The 23,102-nt window shown below is 38.7% G+C and overlaps 1 protein-coding gene across 1 annotated transcript; it reads right to left on the bottom strand.

Annotated features, from left to right (window-relative positions):
* Positions 1 to 11,475: 11,475 nt before the first annotated feature.
* LOC128127759 (receptor-like protein 46) lies at positions 11,476 to 21,032 on the bottom strand. The gene is made up of 4 exons (XM_052766443.1): positions 20,937 to 21,032; positions 20,463 to 20,673; positions 20,254 to 20,308; positions 11,476 to 14,602 (listed from the first exon to the last, which is right to left on the bottom strand). Exons 1-4 carry the CDS (start codon positions 21,030 to 21,032, stop codon positions 11,476 to 11,478), a joined length of 3,489 nt encoding a protein of 1,162 aa, XP_052622403.1.
* Between the last annotated feature and the right edge of the window lie 2,070 nt (positions 21,033 to 23,102).

Below are 23,102 nucleotides of genomic sequence, written 5' to 3'. Positions count from 1 at the left end.
TACCCTTATCGGTCTCTTCGTTTGTTCTTCCTTTCGTTTCCCACTTTGTGAGTCCATCGAACCACCACTTCGAGATCTGCAAGCATTAAAGAACACAACCCATAAACGTTTATTAGAATAATTGCTACAATGCACGTGATGAAACTTAATTGTAAAAAAAACATATATGAATGGAAAAAGAATGGTTTGACTTTGACTGTAGGTAGCAACTAAATTACAACATAACCTATATATGGTATGTATCTAATACTAACTAACAAAGTATGCAAGTACAACCAGGGACACCCTTTTATACCAGAAATGTAACTTCTAGCAACCTTAAAACAGATGTGAGATGAAAGATACATAACCTAAAACAATTTCATTAAAATAGAGGGAGTATATAATATTTCTCTTTAAGACTAAACACACTAACTTGATCAAATGAAGGCATCACCTGAGTTAGCATTCACACACATATAGAGAAGCTGCAAAACAAAGAATCAAGCCAATCAATGCATGATTTTGGGTCAATTATAAAATTAACGACTATAGATAAACATGGTGTAGAATATCACCAATCAATGCATGATTTTGGGTCAATTCTTGATTATTTCATCAATAATTGCAAGTTATTGAGCATATTATGGTTTACACATGATACAATTAACATCAACCTAAAAATCCATTACCGATAAACACCAGTATGTCGGTTTATGTATCTGAGTAAAAGATCGACAGAACATAAAAACTCGCAAGGACCTTGAAGTAGATGTAATCATCGGCGTTGAAGCACCTTCATAAAGATGAATATAGTACCAATTATTGATTGAAAAATGGAAATTTTCAAACTTCATGGTTGGATTCACAAAACAACCACCATGCTTTTTTTTTACAAGAATTAGTATACAATACTTACCTAGTTCTTCATGATGTTAATTGGGTCATAAGGGCCTTGTAATGACCGATTGCTTCTTGTAAAACAGCACCCATTTGCTAATTTGTTAGTTATTCCAAAATCAAATGATTTTCGTGAAGAAAAATCACGAATTTACTTCAGAAAGGGAAGAACAGAATGTTATCCATAATTGAATTTATTACCCACCCATGTTCAAGGTAAGCTTTTGGACGTTGTACATTGAAATCAAGATCCCATCTTTGCAAAGAGATCAAGGAATTCTACCGGTGAAGTTGTTTTTGGTGAACTTCAAAACTACCAAATATGTAAGTTTTTTCCCGATACATTTGAGAATATATCAACCGAGTTTATTGTCACCCAAATCTATGACTTCCAAAACTTGTAGATTCCCTAATTCCCAAGGAAGTTTACCAATAAAGCTATTGTTGTTCATAATCCTCTCTAATAAATGAAGGTTTTTTTGCCACTTGTCAAATTCTCAAGAGTTTTGCCACTTGTAATTTTATGGGAGTTTTAGAATTATTATTTTCCACTTGTTATTTTTTAGGAATTTTCATTTTTTTAAAATTAAATTTCATATAAAGAAAGAGAATCATTCTATTAATTTGATAATAAAGTCTAATAAATGCTTTAAAGAATATTTGATTTCTTTTATAAATATTACAAAAGATTATATTATGTTATGTAAAAGTATTACTTTATAAAATATTTAATGATTAAATATTGATATTAAATGTAACAGCCCGGAACCTCAGGTATTATTAAAATTATGTTTTTGGGGTGATTTAAGAGGGGACTCGGCGAGTTGGTGCCTAGACTCGCCGAGTAGGATCGCGGACTTGGTCGCGGGTCCGCGACTGGACTCGACGAGTCCAGATATGGACTCGGCGAGTCGACGCTGTTCAGCAAAAACCCTAACCGTTCAAGGTTGGGACGTATAAAAGGGGTCCATTGGCCGTCATTGTTCGTTTTTGCCTTTTGAGAGGAACCCTAAATCGATTAAGTGCAGCAGGAGCAAAGATCTTAGGCCATTATTGGTTAGAGAAGAGTGGGTGTGCAAGGAAGAGGGAGGATTGGCTAAAAGAGCAGCAAGGGGGTCACATTCTGAGGTTGGGAATACAGAGAACATATCATCCAGGTAAGAATTCGCGTTTGCTCTATTATTTTGATGTAATTATGAAATTAGGGTTTATAGAACCCATTTAGTGATTTGATGAAGAAATGCCTTGTTACCCCACGATTATAGTCTTGTATTAGGACCTTTAGAGGTCCAGAAGGTCCCATGCATGTGTACTTCGGGACGAGACCTATCCCAGGAAGCAGTTACTCGTCTGCATGGCATGGACTCGCCGAGTTGTTCTTCAGACTCGGCGAGTAGATTGAAGATGTGCTGGGACTCGCCGAGTTGTTCATCAGACTCGGCGAGTGGAGTCGGGGTGGCCCCGCGATTCTTCCACGAGGACCTCGTCGAGTCAAGAGGTATACTCGACGAGTAGAAAGGGATTATTCAGGAATCTGTGAGGACGACTAGACTCGCCGAGTCGCCATGGTACTCGCCGAGTCCAGTCGGGTTGACCGTTGACCGTTGACCAGAGTTGACCAAAGTCTGACTTTTTAGGGATAGTCACATTTAGCTGATATGAGTATTAATGAGTTATGTAATGTGATAGGAGGGTTGTAGCTCGTCGGTTTGTGCGCGAACGATTTCAGGAGTTGCTAGCTTTCAGCACTTACGAGGTGAGTCTTCTCACTATACTGTACCCGGAAGGGTTTGACTGTGTGACTGGAAGGTCAAGTATGTATGTGTTATGCTTATATGCTATAAGTGGTAAGTTAAGTGTTATATGGTTATGTATGTTATATGTGGTAAGTTAAGTGTTATATGTGCTATGTATGATATGTGGGCCGGAAGGCAATATGTTATGGGCCGAAAGGCGATTATGTGATGGGCCGGAAGGCGTTGCAATGAGGACCAGAAGGTCCGGGCCTGGAAAGGCGTATGTGTGTAAGTGTATATTGGGGAACTCACTAAGCATTTATGCTTACAGTTGTTGTGTATGTATGTATTTCAGGTACTAGCGAGGACCGTGGGAAGGCGCCGGCATGATCGATACACACTGAAGATTGTTTAGGATCTTGGGAGTTTGAATAATTGTATTGCCCGAATAATTAAACTATTTATGCCTTGTTTTAATGGGAAATATTATGTTTTAAAAATGAAAAATTTGTTTGAAAAATTTGAGTTGTTACAATTGGTATCAGAGCCTTGGTTTGAGGGATTCGGGTGCACCTTCGGGGGTAACTGAACTCAAACCGAGGATTTGAGGAAACTTTTCAAATAAAGGCATAAACTTTTGTAAATGATTTTGTGGTAAGCAAGAAAGAAGCAGTGTGTACGATCAGCCAGCGCCCGAGCGGTAAAAGATCCCCAAAATACCTTACAATATTATATGATATGAATTGTTATGCATGCTAGAAGACTAGGTATTCATGATAGGACTAGAGTGGCCTGATTTGTGATGCCTTAGTCTAGGGAAGTTGCCTATATGTGATGCTTTGCTAGTATGCGGGTAGCTTGAGCGTATCAGAAGTAGAGTACTCACTATCCGAAGTTTGGGGAGGAGGACTTGGGATGAACACTGATGCGGTGTGGTCGGTAGTATTGGGCCCGTACTACCGAGGACACCGGGTCAGTGGGAGACCCAAGTAAGAATCCCTGGATGTCGGGGACGGGGTAGGGTCGCGTTATCGAGTGCAATTGCACTTGATAGAATCTCTGATAATTTTATGTTGTATTTCAGAGATACCATGGTTAGACCGCGACACGGGGCGAGTACGAGCGGTGCGAGTGACGAGGCTATTCGTCAGATGATTCAGGAGGAGGTGGCGGCGGCGATCCGGGCTGAGATCCCGGAGATGTTTGGGTCTATCAAGACCACCCTTATGGAAACGTTCGACGAGCGGTACGCCGCATTGACTGAGGCTGCAACCGCTGCAGCTACCGCAGCTGTGGCCGCTGCTAGGCCACAGGGGGGTGATTCATTGTTGTTCCGAGAGTTCAGCAACACGAAGCCACCAGAGTTTGATGGGACGCAGGATCCGATTGCTGCGATGAGGTGGATCGCAGATATAGAGGGGTGCTTCTACACTTGTTCATGCCCGGAGCACCTGAGGGTACGGTTCGCTTTGAACCAGCTCCGTCTGGGAGCCAAGGACTGGTGGAAGTTCGTGACGGCGAACTTCACTTTAGCAGAGACTGCGGCGGTGACATGGGAAGGGTTCACTACCATGTTCAGGGATGAGTATGTTCCCCCGGTGGAGCGGGAACGATTGGTCCAGGAGTTCTTAGCCCTCAAGCAGGGTACTGATTCGGTGGCGGCGATCACACGGAAGTTCCACGAGAGGGCGATGTTTTGCCCCGAGCTAGTGGCCACAGAGCAGGCTCGGATGAGCCGGTACTTGGGTATTCTGAGGAGGGAGATCCGGGAGTTTGTGTCAAACTCCACTTACCATACTTTTACTGAGCTTCAGGCGAATGCCAGGAAGCGTGAGATCGAGTTAGAGACTCAGGCCAGGGAGGAGGTCGAGTCTCAGCAGGCAGACCGGCGACCGGCTCAGTCTCAGCCGGCAGCTAAGCGGTTCAAGTCCGCCGATTCGAGGACGGGAGGTTCGAAGAACCGCACTTGCGTAAAGTGCGGTAAGGGTCATGATGGGGCGTGTCGAGCCGGTGCTTGCTACAAGTGTGGCAAGGAGGGACACATTGCTAGGGAGTGTCCCAAGGGATTTATGGTTTGCTTTCATTGCAACCAGACCGGCCATCGGAAGGCCGAGTGCCCTCAGCTTCGTCAGGGATCTGCACCTGTTGCCAGGACTACTGAGACTCGACCAGTGAAGGTCGAGGCCCCGAGGGCTCGTGGGAGAGCCTTTCAGCTGACTGCGGAGGAGGTCCGCGCTGCGCCCGATGTTGTGGCAGGTATGTTTTAATTCATGTACTTATTTTAATGTCAAGATGTTATGCTTATGTTATTATACGCGTAGGTACTTTTCTTGTGAACTCTGTGCCTGCCTTAGTGTTATTTGACTCGGGTGCGAGTAGGTCCTTTGTGTCCTTAGCCTTTAGTCAGCATATTGGTGTTAGTCGTGAGTCGTTGGGTCGACCTTTGAGAGTCTCTATAGCCGACGAGAAGGTGATTTGTGCTACGGAGGTTCTTCGGGGATGTGTACTAGAGATTTTCGGGGTTGGATTCCCGATTGACCTGATTCCTATCGCGATGGGGGATGTCTGTGTCATCGTGGGCATGGACTGGCTGAGCCGGTTCGGCGCTGTTATCGACTGTGAGCGTCAGTTGGTGACTATACGAGACCCTAGAGGGGGAGTTCTTTCGGTGTACGGCGAGGGTACCCGTTCGGGATCAGCTTTTTGTTCGGCCGCTAGGGCGAGGCAGTGTCTACGGCAGGGCTGTAAAGGTTTTGTGGCGTATGTGATGGATACGCGGAAGGTTTCCGAGAAACCGAAGTCAGTTGAGGAAGTTCCGGTGGTGCGCGAATTTTCAGATGTCTTTCCCGAGGAGTTGCCGGGAGTACCGCCTGTGAGGCAAGTAGAGTTTAGTATTGATCTGGTTCCGGGGGCAGCACCTATTGCTAAAGTGCCCTATCGTCTTGCACCTCCAGAGATGCAAGAGTTGTCCTCGCAACTCCAGGAGTTGCTGGGGAAGGGATTCATTCGGCCGAGCAGCTCGCCGTGGGGAGCACCTATTTTGTTCGTCAAGAAGAAGGATGGTTCACACCGGATGTGCATTGATTACCGGGAGTTGAACAAGCTAACGGTCAAGAACCGTTACCCGTTGCCGAGGATCGATGATCTATTCGATCAGTTGCAGGGAGCATCTTGGTTTTCCAAGATCGACCTGAGGTCGGGTTACCATCAGGTGAGAGTACGGGATGAAGATGTCCAGAAGACAGCGTTTAGGACGCGATACGGGCATTATGAGTTTGTGGTGATGCCTTTTGGACTCACCAATGCCCCGGCTGTGTTCATGGATCTCATGAACAGGGTATGCAGGCCGATGTTGGATCGGTCAGTGATCGTATTTATCGACGACATTCTGGTGTATTCGAGATCGAGAGAGCAGCATGAGGAACATTTGAGGGAGGTCCTTGAGGTATTGAGGTCGGAGAAACTTTTTGCAAAGTTCTCCAAATGTGAATTCTGGTTGCGGGAGGTCCAGTTCCTAGGACATGTGGTTAATCAGAGAGGGATATTGGTCGACCCGGCCAAGGTTGAGGCGGTGATGAGTTGGGAGGTGCCGAAGTCACCCTCCGAGATCAGAAGTTTCCTTGGGTTGGCAGGGTATTATCGGAGATTTATCAAGGATTTCTCCAAGATTGCAGTGCCACTCACCAGATTGACCCGGAAGGGTGTTACGTTCTCATGGGGGCCCGAGCAGCAGACCTCCTTTGAGACACTTCGCCAGAGATTGTGCGAAGCCCCGGTATTAGCTCTCCCTGAAGGGATGGAAGATTTCGTGGTATATTGCGACGCATCAATCTCGGGATTGGGTGCAGTGTTGATGCAGAGGGGTCATGTGATAGCTTATGCATCGAGGCAGCTGAAGCCTCATGAGGCGAGATATCCCACGCATGATTTAGAGCTGGGGGCAGTAGTGTTCGCTCTCAAGATTTGGCGCCACTACTTGTATGGGGTTCGATGCACGATATACACGGACCATAAGAGTTTGAAGTATTTGATGGATCAACCCAACCTAAATATGCGTCAGAGGAGGTGGTTGGATGTGGTCAAGGATTACGATTGTGAGATCCTGTACCACCCAGGCAAGGCTAATGTGGTAGCCGATGCATTGAGCCGCAGGGCGGAGAGCACTCCATTGCGAGATGTGTGCTTGAGACTGACCGTGATGACTCCTGTATTGGACGATATTCGTAGGGCACAGGCGGAGGCTGTGCGACCAGAAATGCAGAAGAAGGAGCGGGTTGTGGGGTTAGTCTCAGAGTTTGTCAGGGATGGTCGAGGCCTTATGACGTTTCGGGGTCGAATTTGGGTGCCGTTCGTGGGCGGTACGCGTGTTACGTTGATGGAAGAGGCTCATAAATCGAAATTCTCGATCCATCCCGGTGCTACAAAGATGTATTTGGATCTAAGGAAGGAATATTGGTGGCCCTGTATGAAGAGGGACGTGGCATGGTTCGTTGAGAGGTGCTTGACCTGCCGTAGGGTTAAGGCTGAGCACCAGAGACCGCATGGCAAGTTACAGCCATTGGAGATCCCCGAGTGGAAGTGGGAACAGATTACTATGGATTTTATCACCAAATTGCCGAGGACTGCTAGGGGAGTTGACGCAATTTGGGTGATCGTGGATAGGTTGACAAAGAGTGCACACTTCCTTGCCATCGGTGAGAGTTCTTCGGCGGAGAAATTGGCGGAGATATACGTTAGAGAGGTGGTGTCTCGGCACGGGGTGCCGATCTCGATTGTGTCAGACCGTGATGTGCGCTTTACTTCCAGATTCTGGAAGAAATTCCATGAGGAGCTGGGTACTAAATTGCATTTTAGTACCGCATACCACCCCCAGACAGACGGTCAGAGCGAACGGACAATTCAGACGCTGGAAGACATGCTCCGAGCGTGTGTGTTAGACTTCGGGGGTAGTTGGGATGCGTACTTACCATTGGCGGAGTTTTCCTACAACAACAACCATCATTCGAGCATTGGTATGCCACCTTTCGAGCTGTTGTATGGTAGGAGGTGTCGGACTCCCATTTGCTGGGGAGAGGTGGGACAGAGAGTGATGGGCAGCACGGAGATCATACTCCAGACGACAGAGCAGATTCAACAAGTGAGACAAAGATTATTGACTGCCCAGAGCCGACAGAAGAGTTACGCAGACAGGCGCCGATCCGAGCTTGAATTTCAAGTCGGCGACTTCGTTCTCCTGAAGGTCTCTCCTTGGAAGGGAGTGATTCGATTCAGGAAGAGGGGCAAATTGGGGCCCCGGTATATTGGGCCATTTCGTGTGATTGCAAGAGTAGGCCGGGTAGCCTATCGGTTGGAGTTGCCAGCGGAGTTGAGTCAGATCCATGACACTTTTCATGTATCGCAGTTGAGGAAGTGCATAGTCGATGAGTCGGCAGTGGTTCCATTGGAGGATATTCAGGTGGATGCGAGCCTGAATTACGCGGAAAGACCAGTGGCTATCAGGGATCGGAAGATCAAGGTTCTGAGGAATAAGGAAATACCTCTGGTGTTGGTTCAATGGCAACACCGTAAGGGATCAGAAATGACTTGGGAACCGGAGCGTGAAATGCGGGAGCGGCATCCGGAACTATTTGCAGAATGAGACTTCGAGGGCGAAGTCTAATCCAAGTGGGGGAGAATTGTAACAGCCCGGAACCTCAGGTATTATTAAAATTATGTTTTTGGGGTGATTTAAGAGGGGACTCGGCGAGTTGGTGCCTAGACTCGCCGAGTAGGATCGCGGACTTGGTCGCGGGTCCGCGACTGGACTCGACGAGTCCAGATATGGACTCGGCGAGTCGACGCTGTTCAGCAAAAACCCTAACCGTTCAAGGTTGGGACGTATAAAAGGGGTCCATTGGCCGTCATTGTTCGTTTTTGCCTTTTGAGAGGAACCCTAAATCGATTAAGTGCAGCAGGAGCAAAGATCTTAGGCCATTATTGGTTAGAGAAGAGTGGGTGTGCAAGGAAGAGGGAGGATTGGCTAAAAGAGCAGCAAGGGGGTCACATTCTGAGGTTGGGAATACAGAGAACATATCATCCAGGTAAGAATTCGCGTTTGCTCTATTATTTTGATGTAATTATGAAATTAGGGTTTATAGAACCCATTTAGTGATTTGATGAAGAAATGCCTTGTTACCCCACGATTATAGTCTTGTATTAGGACCTTTAGAGGTCCAGAAGGTCCCATGCATGTGTACTTCGGGACGAGACCTATCCCAGGAAGCAGTTACTCGTCTGCATGGCATGGACTCGCCGAGTTGTTCTTCAGACTCGGCGAGTAGATTGAAGATGTGCTGGGACTCGCCGAGTTGTTCATCAGACTCGGCGAGTGGAGTCGGGGTGGCCCCGCGATTCTTCCACGAGGACCTCGTCGAGTCAAGAGGTATACTCGACGAGTAGAAAGGGATTATTCAGGAATCTGTGAGGACGACTAGACTCGCCGAGTCGCCATGGTACTCGCCGAGTCCAGTCGGGTTGACCGTTGACCGTTGACCAGAGTTGACCTAAGTCTGACTTTTTAGGGATAGTCACATTTAGCTGATATGAGTATTAATGAGTTATGTAATGTGATAGGAGGGTTGTAGCTCGTCGGTTTGTGCGCGAACGATTTCAGGAGTTGCTAGCTTTCAGCACTTACGAGGTGAGTCTTCTCACTATACTGTACCCGGAAGGGTTTGACTGTGTGACCGGAAGGTCAAGTATGTATGTGTTATGCTTATATGCTATAAGTGGTAAGTTAAGTGTTATATGGTTATGTATGTTATATGTGGTAAGTTAAGTGTTATATGTGCTATGTATGATATGTGGGCCGGAAGGCAATATGTTATGGGCCGAAAGGCGATTATGTGATGGGCCGGAAGGCGTTGCAATGAGGACCAGAAGGTCCGGGCCTGGAAAGGCGTATGTGTGTAAGTGTATATTGGGGAACTCACTAAGCATTTATGCTTACAGTTGTTGTGTATGTATGTATTTCAGGTACTAGCGAGGACCGTGGGAAGGCGCCGGCATGATCGATACACACTGAAGATTGTTTAGGATCTTGGGAGTTTGAATAATTGTATTGCCCGAATAATTAAACTATTTATGCCTTGTTTTAATGGGAAATATTATGTTTTAAAAATGAAAAATTTGTTTGAAAAATTTGAGTTGTTACATTAAATTTTTATTTTTAATAAACTTATGTAATACACGGGTCTCACACCTAGTTTAAACAATATAATAATGAACTACGAGCAATTGAACACGGAATGATACTAGAGAGTTGATTTGAGCTTAATCTCATGGTAGATTCCAAACACAATTGGTAATTTTCACCTGATACAATAGACAAATTTAATAATTTATTGTTCCATTAAAAATATAACCAAAACTGCAAACAAATTTAATAAAAAGAATGTTTAAAGGCATTTTAATATATATGAACTTACAATATTTTTAGATAAACGGTAAGATGGTAACTTTACTTGGAACATGACCAAAATTGCTATAAAACATCAAAATAACTACCAAAATTGCAACAAATTCTTTTATTGTTTTGGAACAAAAATGCTTTTTTGAGGATAACTAGTCAAATCTATTCATAAGAAGTCTAATTACTTTCACGGTAGACCTCACATATGAATTTAAAGTCCATAAAGTAGCCCCCAAAGTTCACATATTTGTTCTATTATTATTTTTTTCACACTGTATTAAACCTTAAACGTTGGGCTACTTTAACTGAATGCAACATTCATTTTATTTATTTGTTTGTGTTTATTATTTAATCAGGCTGTCGTATATATTAAACAACGTGTTTTCAAATTATATGGTTCAGGCAAAATATTTTATCCACTTGAAGCAATTCAAAATACACAACAAAACTCACCAGTAATTAACATGGTTTAATGGAGGAGAGGAGCAATCATGAAGAGCCATGCGATGATGCACTCAAAATGATCTAAATTAAGAAACAAATTTTATAAAGTAGAGAACAAGGTTACGCATGATAACAATATATGAAAAACATAAAACACATAAGTAGAAAGGGGAATGGGTCAAGAAAAATCCAAAATCAAAAAAACTGACAAAATATCATAAACTTAGAAATAATATAGTATCAGAAGTGACTTACATCTATTGTCAATGATGATATGCCTTGTTGAGGATTACATAACATAGCTATCCTATCCTATCCAAAACCAACAGTTTTCTGTAACAAATACCAACAATACAACTTCATGTCAATCAGAGTGATTGTTTAATTAGACTGAACACCATACAAACAAACACAAAAATATGAGATTAACCCTAATCTAATCTCATAACTTGCAGACTCATGAGAATATAATCAAACAATCAACCAAGATCACTACCATTGCAGATTCATACTAGACCATAGTCTTATCTAAATACCAAATCCAACAAAAAAAAAACTCCACCTTTCACCCAAACATCCTCTTTCTATACATGAAAAACTAGAAATTTTACAAATGAAGAAAATAAATAATGAGTCAATTACTTACTTGGACCAATGCAGATGAAAACTGAGGGATGCAACAGCATGTTGGGAGTGAGAGCAGCAGAAGAAGGTCGAGAATTAAAAATAAAAAAAAGATCTACAACTCAAATACATAGTAATCTAAATCTACAACTTGATCATGTATAAATACCAAATCCAAAAGAAATTTTGTAAATTAGCACCTCTAAACAACACTCATATCACAAAGGCCATACAAATACAAAATCCAAATAGTAATACATTAGAATAAGCATATCTCAAAAGCAAAACCATCACTGATAACATGCATTCAAGAACTACTTGCATTCCACATGATCTATGCAGCTATTCTCTTCCTCTCTTGAACTTGGCAACTCTTACCACAACTGCAACGTATATCTTATCCATGGTTTCCTCAGCAAACATGAAAAGTTTGTGTCTCCACTGCTTCTTGAACATCAGAACTCCAATAACACCCCAAAACCCTGTTCCAAAACCACTCATTATATCCACATAAAACAACCATACCTCCATCTTCTCATCAGCTGCTTTGTGTTTCTTCTTGCTTGTTGTTGTTGAATCTTGATGATTTGAGCAAGTGTTTTGCAATGGAGGTCCACATAGATGTTTGTTCCCAGCATATATTGATGGATCATCAATAAGCGTCTGCAGTTGATTTCCTGTTGGAATTTGACCCGACAAGTTGTTGTGTGACAAATTCAAATGGCTCAAAAAAGTCAAAGCCGCCATGCTTGAAGGGATCCTCCCGCTCAACTCGTTTTTTGAGAAATCAAGAGTTTCCAACTTCATCATCTTTCCAATGCTCTCTGGAATACCCCCTCTCAGATGATTATTAGACAGATTCAGACCCACCAACATGGAAAGTGCAGTGAGCTCAACAGGTATTTCTCCCACAAGTTTATTGCTTGAAAGGTCCATGTTATAAACCATACTCCAAGTTGTTGTATATTCAAGATCAACACCTTTCATGACCTGAATCACATTCTTATCAGAATCGAAATCTGGATAATGCTCATATATCGAGTGACTCACAACCATGCCATTTAAGTTTCCTACACACGGAGGGATGGTTCCGGTTAAGTTGTTGTATGCAAGATCCAAAATTTGAAGATTTGAACTTTTGCAAAGAGATGGAGGAATTCTACCAGTGAAGTTGTTTTTGTCTAAACTCAGAACTACCAAAGATGTAAGTTTTTTCCCTATCCAATTGGGTATATTTCCATATAATTTATTGTCACCCAAATCTAAGACTCGCAAACCTTGTAGATTCCCTAATTCTGGAGGAACTTCACCAGTAAAGTTATTTTTGTTCAAATTTAACCAAAATAATGATGAAATAAGAGCAATTGAGCTAGGAATGGCACCAGAGAGCTGATTTGAGCTTATACTCATGATAGCCAAACCCTGCAGATTCCCCATACAGTTGGGAATTTTCCCACTTAACATGTTTCTTGAAAGATCAAGCCCTTCCAAATCTGTTCTTCTGCATAATGACCTTGGAATCGACCCATTGAAAAGGTTATATTCCAGAAGTAATGCAGGAAAAGGCCCATATACATCACCATTTCCTGCATTAGGAAGGTTTTTCAAAGATCCACTGAGTTTGTTATGAGAGAGATCTAAGAAATTAATGATGGGCATCTTCCGCAGCCATGTGGGCAGCGGCCCCGAAAGTGTAGCATTGGACAACTCTAACCTCTTAAGTTTCCTCTGATGTTGAAGCCACTGCGGAAATCCATTCCCGATATTGCAAGAGCTGAGAGAAAGATATATCAACTGGAATGGAGGTATCCACCCACGTGAAACATTGAATGTCAGCTTAGTATTAGAAGAAGCATCCAATTCCTTCAACACTGAAAGATTAGCAAAATGGGCTTCGGTAACCGCTCCTTCTAAAGAATTGTTAGAGATAAAGAGATGACTGAGTTTGGCAAGTTGCCCAATCGAAACTGGAATAGTCCCGTCTAATAAATTAGAACGTAGATACAATTTTGTTAAAGCTACTAATTTTCCAAGGGATTCTGGAATTGAACCATTCAATTGGTTAGAAGAAAGGGCAAGTTGGGTAAGATTCCCAAGGAATTCTAGAATGGGACCAGTCAACTGGTTTTCAGATAGATCAAGTACTTGTAAAAATCTTAATCCTCTTACAGATTCAGGGATTGAACCAGTCAGTTTGTTGTACGATAGATCAAGGTGTCTTAAATTCACCAGTCTTCCAAGTGTTTCTGGAATTCTACCATTTAAACTCTGACTTAATTCCAGCAACTCCAAAAAATATTGGGAGCATTCTGATGCGTTTTTTGGTGGGTCAGTCATTTCCATACGGAACAAATTATTTGTCACACGCAATTGTTTCAGGTGGCACTGTCTCCAGATTCCAACATCCTCAATCTCTTTAAACTTGTTAGAAGAAAGATGAAGCTCTAGAAGTTTAGGCATAATAGGAAGCGATGAATTCAACATGGTATCTGAAAGGTCAAGGACTTCTAGGGAGCTCATGTTTGTCAATACAGATGGAAATATACCTCCAAGTGGATTATTGCTAAGATCGAGGTGCTGGATGTTAGAAAGTGTACTGTAATTAAGATGTGGAGAAGATAGATGCATCTTATCCAGCCTACAACCTGACAAATGAAGCTCTGACAAAGAAGGGATCATGCTTAGTAGGTTTGGAAAGTTCCATGCCAAACTAAGATTAAATCCAGAAAGACTGAGGCATGTTAGGGATGTCATGTTTTGAAGAAGGCCAGGGAGTGGACCTTTGAAAGAATTGTAGCCAAGATCGAGGTGTTTTATATTAGGAAGTATTCTACTGGAATTAGGAAAAGGACCAAGATTAACATTGGAAAGTCTACAATGTGACAAACTTAACTCTTTTAAGGAGGGAATCATGTGAAGCATCATGTCCCAGTTTTGTGCTCCACTAAGATCCACTGCACTCAAGTAGAGAAGCTCGAGTGACGAAAGGCTAAAAGCCCACGCCATATCATCTGCCTTCAGAAAGTTTTCATAATAGTTTGAACTGAGATCAAGAACCTTTAAATTAGAAAGATTTCCAATGTGAGGAGGAATAATACCATCAAAATTAGCATCAGAGAGATTGAGGTAGGTCAGCTGTTTCAATGATCCAATGAACTCAGGGATCCGACTTCCTTGAAAATAATTCTGACTCAAGTCGAGGTATTTGAGATGCCTCAACTCTGCCAAAGAAGAGCTCACCTTTTTACCGACTAAGAGGCAATAGTCATCTCCTTTGAGATGAAGGCGTTGAACATTTCCAGTGACACCATCACACTGGATTCGTTCCCACATGCAACACTCATTTCCAACCCATGATGACAACATTCCAAAAGGATCTTCAACACTCTGTTTGAACTTGAGGAGAGCAACTCGCTCTTGCTCAGAGCAAATGACACTAACATTTCCAACCCCAAACAAGAATATGTGGCTGCAAACAAAAACACACATACGAAAATGAGATGGAAACCCAAACCCCTCCAATTCCCCATTATCAACCCTAACTTAATTTTAGTTTAGAAGAAAATTGAAGCAAGCAGATGAGTTGTGATGATGAAGTGATGGGTTCTTATGATGAAGTAACTAGTACATTTATAAAGCCATAAATTAATGAAGAATAACTTGTTGCAATATTGGAAGACTTGGAAGTCAATTAAAAATTTGTAACCACAAACTTATATGCTTATGCAAGTTTTCTTTGGGCGTGTTTGGTAAAAGTAGCTGTTAGCTGGAAGCGGGTAGCGGCTAGCGGTTAACTGGTAGTGGGTAACTGGAAGCGTGTAGCAGGTAGCTGGTAGCGGGAAGCTGTAGCTTTTATTTGTTATATGAATGTTTGGCAAAAGTAGCTGGAAGCTTTTGAAATATATAAAATTACATAAAATGACAATTGATTAAAAATAAATAAATATATAAATATATTTTTTAGGGTAATTATGGAAATTGATTTCAAAAGCTCAGGAGCGGTTTGTTAAACGCTACATGAAGTAGCTTTTAGAGTCGGAGCGTTTTGTTAAAACTAAAAGCTAAACACTCGTACAGTCAAACGAAGCTTTTTGTTTAAACTAGACTGTTTTATCAAAAGCCAAAAGCTAGAAGCTCCCAAACGTTTCCAAAAGCTCCGTGCCAAACACGCCCTTTATCTCGATCACAAAAAGTGGTTTACGGGACAAGACTATTCCACACAGCACATGCAATTCTATTTCACCACAATCTTTTAACAAATTAGAATTGAATAAAATGCAGTATTTGACAAATACGCATTTCCATTTCAATAAATCATAGATACATTATAAATATTTTTAAGTGATAGTTACAATTATAAGCTGGGAATTTAAAACCGTGGCTAAATATGAAACTGTGAGATGGGTTGAACATGTCAAATGAGTGGAAATCTAATGCTAACAAGCTTCTAAATCACATTTTTTAGAAATCATGTTATTATTTTGATATTATTATTAAGTCTAAATAAAAAAAAAAACCAGTGTTTAAGATTACTAATCAATATGTTCACACTTTATGATACATAAGAAAGTTCATTTAGTTTTATTATTATTTTTTGAAAATACTGGTATCAGACCTTGGCCTCCTAAATTACATGCAATATTCAGTTTGTTTATTCGTCTTATTTTATTATATGAAAATAATAATTTTAATTCATCACAACAATATTATAAGTTGCAAACTAAGCAGTATATCATTCATTACTACAGTATTCAAGCGTTCTAGAAAATGTGATGAAACAAGTTTATCCACATGCTTTTGGTCTTTGTCTATATTTACTTTTCCGCCAAAATAGGCATGGAAATCAATGTTTAATTTGTATCCACCAAATTTTATTTTTTGCTCATGAGCTAATATTTTCCAATCTCTTGAATCACATTATTTATAAAAACTATATTATTATGTTTACAGATTAAAATACACAAACTTGTGAATTGAAAAACAATATTATTGTTTTAATATATTTAAGTAGAAATGATACATTCACTTGGGAATTTGTTCACAAGAAAATGATACATAAGACTTTGAAGTCAACATGGAAGTCAATGGACAATTTGTATCCACAAACTTGTATTGTTTTGGTCCAGGTTCACTTTTAATTTTATGTTAATCAAAATAAGTGGTTTTGGTTCAAGTTTATTCCCCATAGCACACGTAATTACTTGGTCACAAGTCTTTAACAATTTATGAATTGAAACCTATATATTGACAAACAAGCATTTATGTGTTTGAGAAATCAAAGATAGTTTATAATTTTTTTTAAATCATTGTTCTATGTTATAAAGTTGATTCTTAGTTTTAACGATTTAAAAAACTAGATACAACAGAATGAGTTGTTTTTAGTATTATTTGATGTAACAAGGTTAATGTGTCAAGTAAAGGAAACCTATTTTAATTTTTGGTTTTTTAGCATGTTCTTAACAGTATGCTAGAGAAGGGGACAAAACTTGACATTGCACTTCGTGGAGTGTATATGACAATAAATAAAATTACAAGTTGCAAACTAAGCAGTACATCATTCACTGCTACAGTACTCTGGTGGTCAAGAAAAGTTGTGATGAAACAAGTTATTGTGATGGAAGACTTGGAAGTCAATGGAAATTTTGTATCCACATGATTTTGTATTCACAAAATTGTATTGTTTTGTTCATGAGCTAATACATACAATCTCTTGAATCACATTATTAAAAAAAAAATATCATTATTTTTATATATTAAAATACACGAACTTGTGAGTTTAAAAACTATAGTATTGTTTTAATATATTTAAGTCGGAAATGATACACATACTTTGAAGCCAACATGGAAGTCAATGGACAATTTGTATCCACGAAATTGTATTCTTTTGGGCCTGGTTCATTTTTAATTTTCTCTTAATCAAAATAAGTGGTTTTGGTCCAAAGTATATTCCGCATAGCACATGTAATTATTTGGTCACAAGTCTTAACACAGTATTGACAAACAAGCATTTATGTGTTTGAGAAATCGAAAATAGTTTATAAAATTTTGTAAATTATTGTTCTAAATTATAAAGTTGACTTTTAGGTTTAACGATTTAAAAAACTAGATATAGCAGAATAAGTTCTTTTTATTATTATTTGATGTAACAAGGTTAATGTGTCAAGTAAAGGAAATCTATTTACATTCGGATAATATCTTTTATGCTTATCTACATACTGTATAGCATGATTGTCTGCGTTTTTATAGCTTTCCTTGTTTATTGTATTTATACCCTTCTGGGTAATCCTTTGAGATCAATATATATAAAACCTGATAAAACACCATGTTATATAAATTACAATGTTCAGGCAGAGTCTTGCCATGTGATTCTTATTTTCCTTGTGAGGTTTTACATTTTTTTTTGTGGAGTTTATATGAAAATAAATTTTAATTTATAACAGAAAATTTACAAGTTACAAATATGATGACTATGTAGCCCATGCATGTGATGTCTCAAACAAGTTATTGTCATGGGAGACTTGGAAGTCAATTAAAAATTTGTATCCACAAGACTACATGCTTAGTCTATCTATATTTACTTTTCCTTTGACCAAAACAAGACATGGAAATCAATGTTTGATTTGTATCCACAAAATTGTATTACTTGATCCACAAAATTTTATTACTTTGGACATGGACTATTTTTCTTTTTAATTCTCTCAGTCAATGAAAGTGATTTTTGGCTAAATCTATTCCCCATGTCACACGTAAATGCATTTGCCCACAAAAACGATATATATGATGGTTTTAAGACTTATCATAATTAAAGATTATAAACTTGATTTTGAAATTTAATGATTTACAGAAATACCTAAAATATATTTTTTTTATTTTAAAACTTATTCAAAGTGTAATCTAATACTTACAATCTCCTGAATCACATTATTTTAAAACTATATTGCTATTTTTATGTATTAAAGTCAGGAATGATACAGGAACTTGTGAATTTAAAAAACTACATTATTATTTCAATATATTTAAGTGGGAAATGATACACGAATTTGTGAACATGTTAGCAGGCCAATAGTACATAATAGTTCTAAATAGTAGTAGACCTCACATATGATTCTTAAAGTCCACAAAGTAGCCCCCAAAGTTTATGTTATATCTTTGACACTTGGGTTCCCTAAATTACAGGAAACATTCGGTTTGTTTATTTGATTATTTTATTAAAGTGTGGTGTATATAAGACATGGTGTTTTTCAACTATTACAAGGTTCACATAGATAACTCACCCACTTGAGTTAGAAAAAACTGACCTGTAACATGGTTATGAGTATAATATATGATGCATCTTCAATGACCTAAAGAAACAAATCAAATAAAGTAAAGGGCAAGGTTAGTCCTTATCTATATATACAATAAAACCCTCAAAACACATAATAAAATTAAAAAGGGGTTACCCTGCAAGAAAAAAGTAAAATTAAAGAAACAAGGAAAGCATCATAACACAAGAGGTAATGAATACATAAAATCTTTTTCATGCTCTGTGGGTTCAACCAACATTAATATAATGATAAAAAAAAACCTACAAAATGAGAATGTTTTGGATAGCTAAAATGCATGTATAACCTACATTAAAGTAAGTAATTAACAACATGTAGAACTTTTGAAAGCCCACTAGTCAGCAGATTTAAAAAGAGTAATAATATCTTGCAAGAAATTACCTTTCCAATTAAAATGGATTTTGCATTCTTGAAGCTATGACCAAATCTTTGACATTCGCCAGATGCCTATTTGCAATGTTTTCACCTGATAAATTAATTGACAAATTTAATTTGTTGCTCTGTTTTATAATATAAGCTACTTAATTAATAAAACAAAAAGAATACTCAAAGACATTCCAATAAAGACTTATGATTGTAGACTAATCCATCTGAAAGTGTATCTCAATTCAAGCCCGATCCCTTTCCTAAACCAAATTGAAACTTAATGTATGTACTACAGAGGCATTGTCTAGGTATTGAATTCAATCTCATCTCGAGCAGCAACATTATAATTATATACGGCATTTCTACTAATTGATGCTATTCTTTTTATTCTCTTGTCTTACATTCTAGATATGTTTACATTTTGGTAACTAATAGTGTTATAGGAATACAACATTGAATGAAGAGCTACCTTGAAAGTTTTCATTCAACGACTTTGAAGTCAAGACAAAACTATATAAGCAAGTTCAATTTCAAACATATATACCCCTCACTACATAGTACATACACTCTTGCCATAACTATAAAGTATAAAGTATAAACAATCCCCAGTTGTCCTTCTTAATTAAGCTAGAAGTAGTATACCATATATCCTAAATTTGCATAATATTCCACAATTCAATACTAAGTTGGTTGTTTTTAACAATACTCTACTATATAGTATATACATATACCAGAAGAAAAGTAAACAAATTAGTCAAACAAAAGTCAAAGCTGGAGTCCAAAGTCAACAGAAGTAAGTTGTTAGAATGTAGCTCATGGGTTAGTTACACAGCCATACAGTTACTAGTCTGACTACATATAGAGAGATTGGAGAAGAGATTAGATCATTCTTGAATTATATTTATAGTCATCAAAATAAACATTTTGTCTAGTAATCGGGATGTATATATAAGTAATATGTAACATCAATATTAATTAATTAATTATATATCAGTTTATAAAATACCCAACAAGTATGCCTCAACCCACTTTCCTATCAGCAGTCATCAATATCTGATAATAATATATTACAAGGTCGTATAGCCCCTCCAATATGTTCCCTATGTAATCAAAACCTTGTTCCAGCTATCATTTGGTTGATTTTTTACTTGATTTAACATCATTCCATAGTTTTAGCATATGTATATATATATATATATATATATATATATATATATATATATATATATATATATATATATATAATATTTTCATTTTTATTAACTAACATTATCTAATTCAATTTAATCACCATTCCCCAATTTAACCCAGAATTGACAAAATTAGGTCCCTAAACACTATCTCAAGTCTCAACTCAGCTTTCTTCTAACTTAGTTCTATGTCTTGTTTTAGCTAAAACCCCAACAAATGATCATCTTACAACCATTACTTTAACACAACGTAAAAAAAATCCAAATTAAAGCTTGACCACAGAAAAGTCAAATCTGTCAATTTAAATATTAAGTCAATGCCGTATATAATATTCTTCCAATAATTCAAGTTTCTAGTGACGTTTTAAGATACAAATCTATACCAAGCTGTGAATGCATCACAATAACTCCAACAATTTCACAATCTTTACTAGGGTTTAGATGTTACCTTCACAATTTGGTTTCAAAACTGAAATTGGAGAGTTATGCGGTCGTTTCTGATCATCCCAGCCACCAATGACCTCTGCCGGCCGCCGCCGCAACCACTGCCATCTGCAGCCACCCACGGCGGCGCTGCTGGCTCCATCGATCCCAACAGCTATTTGCTGCTGCCTTGCGTTTTTTTTTCCGGCTTGTCTATCTCTTTTCTCGAAATAACCCTTTTATTTTTTTTTATTAAAGACAAAACTAGATTATACCCGCGTTAAACACGGGAAATGCATAAATAAAATATAAATGTATATAGATATTGCAGAATAATTATAAAAAAATTAGGATTATTGATATTATTGAAATGTGTATAAAATACACTGAGGTTGGTAAATATATATAGTCGTTGAAGGACCTCTTTATAGACAATATTTTTTGTTTTATTAGTTGAGCGACCTTCATCGCCACAAAGTACCTTCAAACTTTTTTTTACCTGTGACACCGGAAACAGCAACATATAGTTAACAATGCGCAAAACGGGTCTACGCAAGTATAATCCAACGTTTGACAATGTACTTTCAAAATACATTGTTCTTTTATGGTTATATTGCGAAATAGAATTTTTTATTTTAAAAATAGCAACTTATTTATGTTTATTTGAAATGAACCACATAACCCCCTCCTCCCCACCCACCCACCCACCCCCACCCCCCCACACACACACATACAATATTAAATATAAAAAAAAAAAAAAAAAAAAAAAACTCTAACAAAGAAATATAAAAACATTTATGCTTCCTCAATTTAGATATTGCCCATAACTCATTAAAAATATCAAAATACATAATTGGCACAGAACTTACTTGTTATTATGAGACGAATTAAACAATTTAAACAAATGATGATTTTTTACTTTTATTTTATGACAATGATAAAATAATTGAAAAATGAATGCTTACTTCAAGACATTTGCGGACGTTTGAGTAAGGTCTATGGTCTTAACTACTGAGTATTCATATCTTTCAAATATATCTATTAAATGGTTATTCAAAATGAATTAAAAGGTCATTGCTATTTCTTACCAATTTAGAAGTATGTTTCGACCACTTTTGCATCAGATAAAAAACATATAGGTTCTTTTAGTATTACTGCAATCCTACTTTCATATAAAATTACTTTTTTCAAATCAGACCAAACTCGGTGTTTTTAAGCATTATTATCATCATATATTATACATTCTTGATAGTTTTTAGAAGTTAGTTGCAATTTCTCATTTCTTGATACTAATCGGGTTTAAATTTTGAAGCCAAAAACTATAAATAATGGAATTAAATTATGAACGATATTAATTAGGGTTAATGATGACATAGATCGTCAAAAGGTGTTTTGAAGGAGATGCTTGCTTTAGTTTGTAGAGATTTGTGTGAAGCCAAAAAAGAGGTGTGATAATTGGAGATGCAAGGAAGAGGCAATACGCAAATTCTAAGAATCCATGAGAAAGGAATCACCTTATGGTGCTACATTCTGTAATGAACACACAAAACATCAATTGGAGCACAACCATTGACATGAAGAAGAAGAAGAAGAAGAAGAGGATTAGGGAATTCTGGTTTAAGAGAAAAATAGAGGAGAAATATGTAGGCGGTTATTTGTAACACCCAAATTTCCAAAAATAAAATTTTCATTTAATTAATCACTTTAATATTAAAAACACTTGTTTAAAATCTTATTTACATTCAAATTACAAAACGTAGTTTCATTTTCATTATAAAAGAAGACCAGGATCCTCCAAAACTCAACTCTTTCTTCGGTGTGTACAATCGAACCGTTGCCATCCCGCGTTACTGTAAGAACCTGAAACAACGTAACATAAACAACGTAAGCACGAAGCTTAGTGAGTTCCCCAATATACCTTACGCACATACGCCATCCGGCCCGGACCGTTCGGTCCACATAACATTACCTTCCGGCCCGGATCTTTCGATCCACATAGTATCGCCTTCCGGCCCGGATCTTTCGATCCACATAATATCGCCTTCCGGCCCGGATCTTTCGATCCACATAACATTGCCTTCCGGCCCGGACCTTTCGGTCCACAAGATAATCGCCTTCCGGCCCGTACACATATATAACACATAATACAAATACTCTAACACATAAAGCACATATATCACATATCATACCTGACCTTTCTGTCACATAATACCTTGCCTTCCGGCCCATATATAAGCATGTATATCACACGTAGCAGCTAACTTCCCATTCATAGCATATAAACATAACACACAACATACCTGACCTTTCTGTCACATAATACCTTGCCTTCCGGCCCATATATAAGCATGTATATCACACGTAGCAGCTAACTTTCCATTCATAGCATATAACCATAACACATAACATACTTGACCTTCCGGTCACACAATCAAACCCTTCCGGGTGAGGTATAGTGAGAAGACTCACCTCGTAGTACGCAGGCTATAACCTCTTCGAGCTACTCGCACACAATCCGCTAGTTCCGCAGGTTCCCTATAATACCACAGCCTTAGTTAATGATCTTATCAAACAAGGCAACTGACCCCTCTAATATATATACAGGTCAACGGTCAATCCTGACTGGACTCGTCGAGTGCAAAGGGTAACTCGACGAGTATAAGCA

This window comes from Lactuca sativa, chromosome 8 (genome assembly GCF_002870075.4).
Source record: "Lactuca sativa cultivar Salinas chromosome 8, Lsat_Salinas_v11, whole genome shotgun sequence".
NCBI lineage: Eukaryota > Viridiplantae > Streptophyta > Magnoliopsida > Asterales > Asteraceae > Lactuca > Lactuca sativa.
Note: the sequence above shows the minus strand (reverse complement) of the source record. Positions and strands in the feature narration are given on the sequence as shown.

What these genes read in the sequence shown, in the direction of transcription:
- LOC128127759 (XM_052766443.1), bottom strand. Translation starts at nt 21,032, where the DNA reads ATGTATTTTGAAAGTACATTGTCAAACGTTGGATTATACTTGCGTAGA. An exon ending in TGCTGTTTCCGGTGTCACAG is followed by an intron (nt 20,674 to 20,936) that starts GTAAAAAAAAGT and finishes AAAAAATAAAAG; the next exon opens with GGTTATTTCGAGAAAAGAGA. An exon ending in TTTTTTTACGTTGTGTTAAA is followed by an intron (nt 14,603 to 20,253) that starts GTAATGGTTGTA and finishes TTTTGTTTGCAG; the next exon opens with CCACATATTCTTGTTTGGGG.